This window comes from Chrysoperla carnea, chromosome 2 (genome assembly GCF_905475395.1).
Source record: "Chrysoperla carnea chromosome 2, inChrCarn1.1, whole genome shotgun sequence".
Classification (NCBI taxonomy): domain Eukaryota; kingdom Metazoa; phylum Arthropoda; class Insecta; order Neuroptera; family Chrysopidae; genus Chrysoperla; species Chrysoperla carnea.
The window spans coordinates 50,907,431-50,919,475 of NC_058338.1; the positions used below are offsets into that span (position 1 = coordinate 50,907,431).

The 12,045-nt window shown below is 27.7% G+C and overlaps 1 protein-coding gene across 1 annotated transcript in view; it reads right to left on the minus strand.

Moving 5' to 3' along the window:
- Window positions 1-12,045, minus strand: part of LOC123293807 (fat-like cadherin-related tumor suppressor homolog) — a 504,040-nt gene that overhangs the window by 25,416 nt on the left and 466,579 nt on the right. Inside the window, exons 2-5 of the mRNA XM_044874741.1 lie at window positions 4,045-4,151; window positions 2,910-3,117; window positions 1,625-1,686; window positions 654-812 (exon numbers count right to left, since the gene is read on the minus strand). Coding sequence (XP_044730676.1) covers window positions 654-812; window positions 1,625-1,686; window positions 2,910-3,117; window positions 4,045-4,151 — 536 coding nt within the window. The remainder of the gene's footprint in view (window positions 1-653; window positions 813-1,624; window positions 1,687-2,909; window positions 3,118-4,044; window positions 4,152-12,045) is intronic.

Consider the following 12,045-nt stretch of genomic DNA (forward strand, 5'->3'; position numbering starts at 1 on the left):
GTTATTTTTTTCGTATTTAAATCGTTTTTCATTTAAAATTAATTTGTACAAACTGTTCATATTTTGTTAGACTACTAATGTAAAATGTTCTTCAAAAACTTAAAAATCATCTCAAACATGCAAGTTTGAAAAATTAAAAAAAAAGTCTAAATATTATTGCAAAATACCTAAATTTTTGTTTGTATTATTCATTTTGGAAAGTTTTTATGTATACACAGAAAAACTGGGATCAAAAAAATTATTATTCTTAATTAAATCACACGAAAAATAAATTCGAGAGAAAGGAAAATTGTTGACATCTTAACGATGACGTATAAATGTGTAAAGAAAAAGAGTTTGTAAAATATTGAACGAGTTATTTTGAATTTATTCATTTCAATAAGTATCTAGCGAATTTTTCTAATCGATCTTATAAAATTAATACTCTTTTTGTAGTAATTTCACCTAAATTGATGACGTAGTACATATTTTACGCCACTTTTGTCAAAAATAAATCTATGAATATCGATATATCAAAAATTATACGTATTGTCTACATGTGACTCATCTTTAGAATTTACAAGTGACACAACTATCAATATTTTATAAACTCTTTGTAAAAGAAAGCAAAAAAATAATAGACAAACATGAAATAAACAAAAAAAAACACTTACTTGAAATAAAGCTTGTTCTAATACCGCTGACGCAGGAATTTGTATTTTGTAAAAACCTTGTTCGAATTTAGGGCCATGATCATTAATATCATCAACAGTTATAACAACACGAGTAGTAGATGACAATGATGTTGGTTTCCCATTATCTGATACCATGACCTGTGTACAAAAAAAAAACACAAATATTCGAGATGGTTCGTTAGCTAGTATAACAATCTTTCTTTCGGAATGGCGTTACTGTAATTAATTACATGAAGTTTGTTTTTTTATCTTATTCTTTGCAAGTTTTATTTATTTTACCACACAAGTCCGTATATAGTTCAGTTAATAGATAGGAGAGTTAACAATAATTCATAACCGAAAATAAAAGATAATTTTGATAGACTTGGTGAAATGGCGAGCTTGCTCTAAACATCTATTCATTTAAAACATCGATTGCTCGGTTATTTCTTGAAACGCATATACCGAAAAAAAAACCATCCAATACTGACTTTTCTAGTTTTCACTGAATCTTTAAATATAAAATTTAAGTATCAAACTTTTCTTTAATGAATATTTCAAGTCTTTTCTTTAATGAATTCTTAAGTAAAAAAAGACATCGAATTTTGGTTACATTTTCTCAACGATTGATGGTCTGTTATGTTGGAAAATAATTATTAACGGTTTTTATAATTTTCATCATCAAGAAATGGCTATGATAAAAGTGTATATTTTTGGTTATTTAGACTGAATTTTTAAAACAAGAAAATAAAGTACTTACATAATTACACACCTAATGTTAAGGTATTCATAACGTAATTACGTAATTTAACAAAGACTTTTCCAAATAAGGAAGGTAATTATTATTGGTAAATCTTAAAAGATTTAAATATTTACCACTTCATGGGATTTTAATTTATTCATTAATTTCTTATACGTGATTTTTCGCAGATCGTTTGAGTATACATTGTGAGTATTGTAAAAAACCTTACCTCAAGTATATGTTCGGATTGTAATTCTCGATCGAGTTTTCGAGCCGTAGTCGTTATAATCCCTGAAACAGAGCGTATTAAAAATTGAAAAATCAGAAGCTAAAAATATGCATTATTTTGGAATAATTAAGTAAACCTTTCTAAACCTTTTTGATATTCGATGAATATTTTTTAATGTTATACAAAATTGATTGTTTAACTAACAAAACTTTCAGTATCTTAATATTAACAGAATTTTCAAGTTTGATTGCCTCGTTGCCAGCACATCTTGATGTTATTATGCAACGATTGGAGCAAATCCGAGATCGCTATAACCTTTCATTTACGAGAAACTGTGAACGAAAAAATATCTCTGAACGTACACATATACGCAGATGGATCAATTTAAAAGTGGTATTAATACATTTTCCTGGCCATGAAGTGCACAGATATGCTGATTACAATAATTTTCTTATATCGACAAGTTAATAAACATCTTCCAGTGACTTTTCTGTTCAGGCAAATATTTCGGAACGTTTATTATCCCTACGCTAACTTTTACCTAAGCTAAATTAATTAATAATTAATTCTAAAATACATTTAAAACTATGAGATTATTTTATCCAAATTACATTCTTAGTGTTTCTGGAATATTAAAAAAAAAATTTTTGGAATATAAAGAAAGAGACATAGACTTTAAATAATGTACTTAAAGTTTAAATCTTTTAACATCGTGTTCTAAACTAATGCACAGATGTCTGATGGAGAGAAAACTATTTTTATATATGCAAGTATTTATTAACTTTAGTGAATAACATAAATATTTTACACCAAGCGCCGACCATTGAAGAAGTATTCTTGATGTATTTTACAAAGGCATTACGAATAAATAAAAGCAATTTTATTGCGTGTTCAGAGTACAACAACCTTTATTTTAATATCAACGTTCCGTCATGAACTACTTCTATAAGATATCAACAAAAAAGGCATCATCGATATATTTATATATCGATTATCTTGATACTTCTATGCATTTCGTGATATAAATTGTTGGCTTTAGATTAAATGTTCAATCGATAGAATACCCATGCTTTCAGTTTGATAACGGATTGGTATCTTTTTTTTTGAAAGATAAGTGACATTAAGAGAATTTTCTATCATCAAATACTGAAGTCGTCCTAGTAAAATTATCATTTTAACTTCGATACAGTTAATTAACCATCTGAGATTTTTGTACATACTTAGGTAATTTTTAAGTATATAAAAAATATAAAATAATTAAAACAATTTTTTTAAATTAACTTACCAGTGGACGAATTAATTGAGAAGAAACCTTCAGGATTACCAGATACAATTTTATAAGATAATTTTTCATCTGGATCATTATCAGCATCTTCTGCTTGCATTTGTACAACTACTTTTCCACCAGGTGAATCTTCCGGAATGGATGTATAATATATTGGTTCGAGTGTTAATGGTACATTGTCATTTTCATTTAAAACTTTAACAAAAACCTGTAGAAAAAACGGAATAAAGTTTAAATATATTGATAATAGATTTTTTTTTTCTTTTGGCGCGTTATGCGTTATGCATATGATATTTCCAATTTTTTAGGGGAATTTTGAAAATATCATCTTTAAGTCAGATCAGTTCTTGGTTCTCTTATTTTTTTCTCAATAGATTCGGAGATAAACGGAGAAGGGGAATGTATAATTTTTAAATTTTTGTTGAATCTTTTAAGCTAAACATTAAACAAAAAATTTCTCATAATTAGTTCTTTTATTACTTTCGAAAAGTTGAGAGACTAATATATCAACCACTTTTATCAACTTTCTGATTCAGCTGTTTTAATCTTTTCTTATTCCTAATAACTGAAAATGGAATGCTATTTTTAATGTTTTGCGTTCAGTCCAAGTTTGTGTCATCAAATCTCGCAGAATCTAATGGTTTGGGCATGGAAATGTTTGAGGGACACTCGAATGAAGGAGAAAATTGGAGTGTGCACATCGATCACTGTACAATGAAGATCACAGGATGGGTTTCCCTTGTCATTAACAGACATTTTTGGAGGCCACTTTTACAGAGAGACAAAGTCCACATCGTTTTGTACTGTCGTTTGGTTCTTATGGTGTGTTGCAATTTACTGTTTCGTTCTCAAATTCAAACTTTTCGGACAAATTTATAAATAGACGCTTTAAAATAATATATTTTACGCATTGATAAGTAGAGGAGATTTGGCTATATTTATTATAAAATAATATGTTTTCTATACTCATAATTATACTAATAGCACCTTCAACTACCCAAATTTTGAAAAGGAATTTGATAAAAAAAACTAGTATAAAAAAAAAGTTTTTTTATGAAGAGTACAATTCCCAATTCCCTTCTCCACATAAACAGGATTTCGACCGATTTTAGTTAATTATGAATAAATAACTCACCTCTACACTGGAATCCAATGGAACAACTCCATGATCTTGAGCATAAACAGTCAACCAATAATGTGGCTTACTTTCAATATCCAAAACAGCCATTGTTCGAATAACACCTGAAATTATAAAAGACCTAATATTAGTAAAAAAATACATTTAACTTTATTACTGTTGGATATATTTTAAACTGAAATACTGAAATTAAAAGTAGAGGTCACAAAGATTTGAAGAGGTGAAGAAGTATTTCTATGAATTGAGCTTTATGGGAAATTTTGGAACTATGTTCTTTATCGCACATTCTCGATCTGATTTGTTTGCTGGTTGGTAGGTAAATCCAAAAAAAGTGCAACAAAAAAAACGACACCAAACTTGCCATGAATTTTGAGAAAATGTAAAAATATTTTTATGTCAGTTTGTATTTTTTGTCAAAATTTTATGGTGTATCATTTAAAAGAATTAACTTGTGAAAGTTATCAGAAATTAAAAATAACAAACATAATTTAAAGTAAGTACAATGCAATTTTTATGTGATGTCATAATAATTATCCTGATAAAAAAAAACGTAATTTACGCACATATTGAGTTGACTACTAAATCAGAAGTATGTCTTTTTTAAACTAATATTACAATTAATTCATATAGTAAAAACTAAAAGTAGCTATACAAGTATTTGACTTTCAAAATTAATACCTTAAATTTTCAGAAAAATATATAGTAAAAAAAAGTAAGCGCTACATTTATAATGTATCAAGGTACGAAAGGAATATAGTTCCTACCGTGGGTCCCACGACACCTCTCGTTTTTTTATTTATAAATAAGTGAAAAGTAATTGCTTGCTTCACCATTTCTGACCTAGCACATGCGCTTAAAATTTATCAGATAAGACTTAAATAAGACTAAGAATAAACCCGTGCTTAGCTAAAAAAAAATAACAATTTTGGCTTTAATCTGGACGCAATTCATACTATTTGTTGAGGGTCCTCATACCAAAAATTTTAGCCTCATCTAATAATTTTCATTCAAGTTTACTTCGAGAAATAACAATTTTTTTTAAATATCTCATTTATATCAATGTTAAAAGTGAAACACTGAAACACAAAGAAGTTAATGTGTTTTAAAGCGAGTCGGTCTGTCGATCAAATTTCTGATCCTGTTTCAAAATGAATGAAGGTCATATTTATTATTTATTATAGTAGATCAAAAAATTATTACCTACGTATTTCCCGTAAGAAAATTGAACTTCGAAATCAGATAGATAGACTATATTAACAAGTTTTCCCATTATTCGATGTAAAATAGAAAGATATAATTAAACTTTTACTAATGTTAAATGCAGTCAGTAGTAAAAGTTAGTTGAAATCAAAAAGTTAAACAAAAAAGCTTTTGAGTTATATCTATGTAGATAGATATATGTAATGTAGTAAAATAAAGTATTATTTGATTGATGAAGATAATATGAAGTACAATAATCGTTTTATAACATTCCACACCGGATAAACTTTGCAAAGATGGAACGTTCTAAGTTCTAAGAAGAATAGCATTCACACAAAGATTTATTTATTGCTGCAGTAAAGTAAGTAGGCTATGAAAATATTCTAAAGTGATGCATACTTCTTAGAAGGAAATTATAACGGTTCTTGAGTATGAAAAAACTCTTAGAGTAAGTCTTACTGCTTGTAAATAAAATGTGCTTTGATACAGGAAATTAAGTGGAAAATCAAATCGAAGCCACAATCGAATAAACAGGCAGAGATATATTGCGTTTTATGATATTTATAGGCTTACGATGATATAATTTTGAATTATTCATTTTATTTTGGACAGAAGTTTGATACGTCCTCAATTAAGGTAACTTTGATATTTGAAAGCGAGGGACTAAGCGAATCATATGGTTTTTCTATTTTAACTTGTATTTGTCGATCACTTCGATTGCTGCGCCTAAATAAAGAAGATTATCGTCTAAACTAGAAAGACTTTTTCCGTAACATGGAAATTAAATGTCTTTGAAAAAATAACCCCCTTTAGTATGAATTCCAAAAAGATCCACATGAAAGAAAGAAAGTTCCCCATTTCAAACTTGAAAGCACTCTCAAAATTGAGTGGCCTTGATATCATCTCTTCAGTTTTTGGGCTTGATTTATTCGGGAATCATATTGAATATTATCAAATTCTATAGAACATTTGTACCAAATTGTTTTTTTCTGTAAGTCTTGTGTGGTAGCCTCATACAGTCAGAAAAGAATATTGTTAATAAATTCATTAATAAAAAAAATCTTTATGCCACCGAAATGTGATAATCACGGGACCCCGTTTTCCTAATACTAAAAGAGCCGAATTAGTGTCGACCTTCAGCCATCTGTTTAGCGAATTAAAGTTATTTTTTGTAAAATGTAAAATATAACTGTATATAAATATCCCTGTATAATGGGTTGTCTAAAAAAATTTGATCAAAACTACTTTTAATAATTTATTATTATTATAATTGTTTATTTTAGATACGGGTCAAGTTCACAAATTTTACTACTTTCATTCACAATTTTTACTAAAAGAAGTCTTGACCACATTTTTTAGGCAAACCATTACGGGAATATTTGTTAGCATTTTACATTTCATAAAAAACTTTTAATTGATAAAAAGATGGGTATAGGCCAGGCCGACCCTAATTCGGCTCTTAATTTTTTAGTTTCCAACATATATATTAATTAACATTTATATACATGGTAGCATACTGCAATGCATCTTTTACGTAACCAAAAAGAAAAATCAACTCAAATTATTTTTGAATACTCAAGTCAGACTAGTTTGTTTCTGATTTTCTTATGAACTTTATGAATGTCCTTTCATACACAAGTATTTTAGGTTTTTTTGTAACAAAATGGATTTAGTCTGTATAGTTTAGATGAATAATTACTTCTCGAAAAAAGTATTCGGCATTGTGCAACTGTTTATTTAACATTAAAGAAGTAACAAAGTTCTTGGAACATAATACATCTGCAATTCTATATTATTTACGAGATTTAAAACTAGTTAAAATCAAACTATTAGATATAGAGTTAATACTATATATTGAAAAAATTGTTTCGAAACGAAATATCAAAAACTTTTGTTTGAAACATTTTTTCCAAAACGAATCTGTTTGGGTAAAAATGTAAAAAAATTCCTGACGCCTACCTCCGAAGGCGGGTCCTTTACGAACACATATTTATTATAGCAAAATGTTTGATTTGTTATACTTTATTAGTCCCTCAGATAGTGACCACTCATTCTGAGACACTCAGTATATAAATATATGTAAATATAGACTTTATTACTTTCATTACCCGGAAAATTTTTTAGCGAAAATATTATAAGACGTAATAGAAGTCACCTACAAAAAGACTATTGGTTACTAAAAAAGGAAAGAGGGACTGACAAAGTAAAAAATATTTTGTAAAAGGAAATATAACAAGTGTGGCTAGTTCGACCATATCACGACCGTTTGAAGGAAATTATTAGATTATTAAAGAGTTTGAATATTGTTTGAGATATTCGTCGAGGCATACAGGAATGGGGTAAAATCAGATGTAGATTTGTGTACTAATATCAGATGAGATATTATAGTATTCCCAATAAATACCTACTACTTGCAAGTTTTATTAAAAATCTGAATGATATACAATTTATTTAATAAATATAAGTATTTTTAAGAAACGAATAAAATTGTTTTAAAAAAAACAATTCAATATAAGTAACCACAAACACAAACTTTTTTCATTATTTTTGTTTCCCTAAAATTCATTTTTTCAAGTTTTTGTTTTAAATATGGTTAAACAACTATGTCGTAAAAATATGGGCAATCGATATATTATTTGAATATTTTGTATTAAGACTCTATATAAAGATATAAAAAATTTGTATTGCTTTAATATTATACTAAGCCAAAAAATAAAAAAATTTTTTATACATAATATTCAGATACGAATTATCAGTTTTACGATAATAACTATTTGACAAAAAACTTCAATCGAACTTGACTAATATTAATTCGATTTATTTTCTATAAAATAAAATCAAGTACAACATGATTCAAGTTAAACTGTCTGATTTTACTACTAGATAACAATGAATGATTTATAAGTTAAGATGTGATCCAAGGACTTTGAACATTTCTCCCCTAATATATAATTCAGTCTGTACTCCTCTTTCCTAATAAGTGCCTCTGCTGGGTTATCCTCAAGAAATTTATGATTTACTTAAGTATTTCACTGAATAAAATTAAAATCTATGCATTAAGGCTAGTTTTTTTTCTACCATGATGTTACTACATGTTTTGTTTCTAAAGAAATGTCAGTTGAAGAGTTGCCACCTTCATGTTCCGAGAAGTCGGGAGATAATAAAATTAATCTTATATCACCAGTTTTTCCATAGTTCAAAATTTAAACAAGTAATTTCAAATAAAAGCTGTTAGAAATGTCAAATTTACCTGAATATGAAACAAGTAATCAAAAAATATATTTATTTTCTGAACGCTTGAGGATTTATGTTAATATCGGGAGCCGGGGATAACTAGACTATTTCTGGACTCTCAGGATCAAATCTGTGGCAACCCTAAAGCTTTAATAGGAAATACGTCAATTTTATTTATGAATATGATTTCAAACAGACAATGTCAGATACTTTGGTATTCTTTTAATAATTACTTATAATTTTACTGGTAACAGCGTTAACATACGTTAAAGGTACAATGTTACTGTTATTTACTGGTAAAATAATAAAAATTATCCTGAAGCAATATAAATGTTTAACAGATTGCCACCAAGTGCGAGATAGCTACTAAACAAGGAGCGATAACTTTTTGGTCTGTAACATCTTGTAAACTGATTAGTATTCACTGCAAGTGCTTGTTAAATATTATGGGTACAATATAATACATGCTCTAATATAAAAAAAAGCTTTAAGACGCACGGTGTGCTTAGCATTCATAAGTTTGTTTCATAACTTTAAAAATAAAAGCTAAAAACTTTTTTATAATGTCATTTTTTGCTGTAGACAAAAAAACATCATGTCAGTGTTAATATGACATTATAACCTAGAAAAAATTGTATTATAAAAGTTATATATATATATATATATATATATATATATATATATATATATATATATATATATATATATATATATATATATATATATATATATATATATATATATATATATATATATATTTAACTAGTTTTTATCATGTGTCGTGTACTCGCTATATTTTGTATTCGATTGATACATAAAATTTCATGGGAATATCATTATTTGAATAGTGAACCTTTTACTACTCGCGCTGAAATAAAAAATGCATCGAAAATTTTTATAATTCTGACAACTTTTAATCCGGCTTCATACCGAGCAAAGTATGTAATAACAGATAGTTACAGAAACGCCTCCACATACGCAAGTGAACACCTATCACGTATACTGGACTTTGTGTATGGCTTCATGCGTGGAGATTTTTCAATTTTTCCCATAGCTATATCTCGAAAATTAGGCCTCATATCGAAATTTGGTAAATAACTTTTTCGTTTGTTTTGATAAGCTTGCTTCGGAAGTCCCAAGTTGTGCAGTCAATTATAGAACACCCTGTATATAATAACTCTAGGCATGTGATAAACATTTTTGTAAAAAGAGTTCAAATTGATTATTCAGACTTTATATTATATTATGTGGGAATCATTTCTGTCACAAATATTATACTATTTAACAGAAATAAAATATATAATTCAATTCCATATGGCAACAAAAATAGATAACTGCGAAATACCTGGTAGCTATGCATCTATATTTATGAATTGCTTTTATCCGCGGCTCCGCTCACGTTTTTGTCCGTAAATAACAGGGAAGATCTTTAAAAAGTGAATAAAATAAAAAGAAAATTTTCTCTTATTGCCTTAAACGTGACATAAAAATGGAAAAGGCTAGAAATTGCATCTTTCATGTTTTATGAAAAGTCAAATAATTAATCAGTTTTCAATTTTTTTTTTTAATGTAAAAAGTATGTCTGATAACCTTGAGTCACAGATGTCCAGAAGTTGCTTCGTTTACCCTGGTTTAGAAAATGCCAAAACAATAAATTTAATTTTTTTAATTTATTTTTAATATATTTTTATAAATTATAGCCCATGTGTTATTCTAATGTATGAGCTATATTATTGTACAGGTTTATTGAAATCTATTCGCTAGTTTTTGCGTGAAAGCGTAACAAACAAACAAATAAACAAACACACATGCTTACTTTCACATTTATAGTATAAAGAGACTATAATTTACAAATAAAACATACACTCAATAACAAAAGTTTTTAGATTTTCGTTAAAATACACATCTTATTTACATGCATAATTGTTATCCTTGCTATTCTTAAACGTTTTTGAGCTGTATTGAGGGATCATTTTACATTATCTATTCCAGTATACTCTTTGAGCAGAAGCGCAGTAAAGAAAATTGGAAAATTGAAAACTAATTTAAAAAAATAAAATACTTGTTTGGGTGTGCCCCTTGGTAAAAATTAAAATGCTCTTTAGATATTTTTCACCTCCAATTTGATGTGTGTTTTATAACTTGATGAACTTTGAATAAAGGACTCGTACAAAATCAACACATTCAAGAACATATACAAACATCTTCAATTCCTCGTAAGTTTTCGTATTTTGCATAATCTATGAGATTTTTGAATATTTGGGCATATTTAATCAACACTAACAAAAACAATTATGAAACTGGAAGGAAAAAATATACAGAGTACCAACAATTCTTTAATTTCTTTAATTTTTTTTGGGTTATACGGTCTTGAAATTCTAATTGTTATAACAGATACAACCCAAGAGTATGTTGGAATCTAAAAGTTCCCTTCTTTAGCTGTGAAATGCACCTTAAGAGAGCCTAAACTAAGGCTCTCAAATATACATACATGCAAATGTATAATATTTTAAGGGAAAGATTAGCGTTTTCTTTTGTGACAAGTGTCCGTGCATACATATTAGGAGGAAATTTAACAATTTACCGCGAAAATCTCTAAAGTAAGATGGATCGTGATGCGGTTTTTTGCATTAGTTTCTAGAAGGTATTTTTTATAAACTTTGTGAGCATTAAAAATTGCATTTTTTGTACATATGACATAGCAAATAATGATTAGAAAATGAATTTTTTCAAAATTTCTTTTTATTTCTTTACGTTTCATGATCATTACAAGCTTTTTATGAAATAAAAAAAGTTTTAAGTCCCACTTTTAATAGAATGTACATTAGTAAATAATGATTAGAAAATGAATTTTTTCCAATATCTTTACGTTTCATGAATATTAATTTTTATGAGGAACAAAAATTTGAATTTTTTCAAAAGTTCTGGTTTTGAAATCAGGAGTAACCTGAGGTCCCCCGGTACTCCGAGGATTTTTTTAAATATCAGATTTATGTTGAACTCCAAGAACCCCTGAGTAACCATTTTCAGCCCATTTGGTAGGTATACTCTATGTCAAAAAAAATGCTCGGTTTAAAACATTTTAAGTGTTACTATTATAACATAACATATGATGAGTACGCTTAGAATGTTTTAACTGTGGCAGTTTTTTTGGAATTAAGTATACATTTGACGGGATAATGATTTTTAACTGCCTAAAATATTGCATTACAAAAAATGCATTTTTAATGCACAAACCAGGAAAAGTATCTCCTCATAATTTGCAATGTTCACAAAGTTTATAATATACCTTCTAGAACATAACAATACCTTCTAGAACCTAATGCAAAAAGCCGCATCTCAATCCATCTTGAGAAATTTTCGCGGTTTTGACGGCTTTTGTGTTAAATTTCCTCATCTATATGTATATTTAATTAAAACGAAATTTTAATGCAGTTAACAAGCATTAAAAATTACAAACTAGTCAAATGCCTGTATACAATACATTGTATGGTATCTTTTATTGGATTTTTTTGGAAAATATGATTGTCATGTACAACAAATGTACTTGTAACAAATGGTACA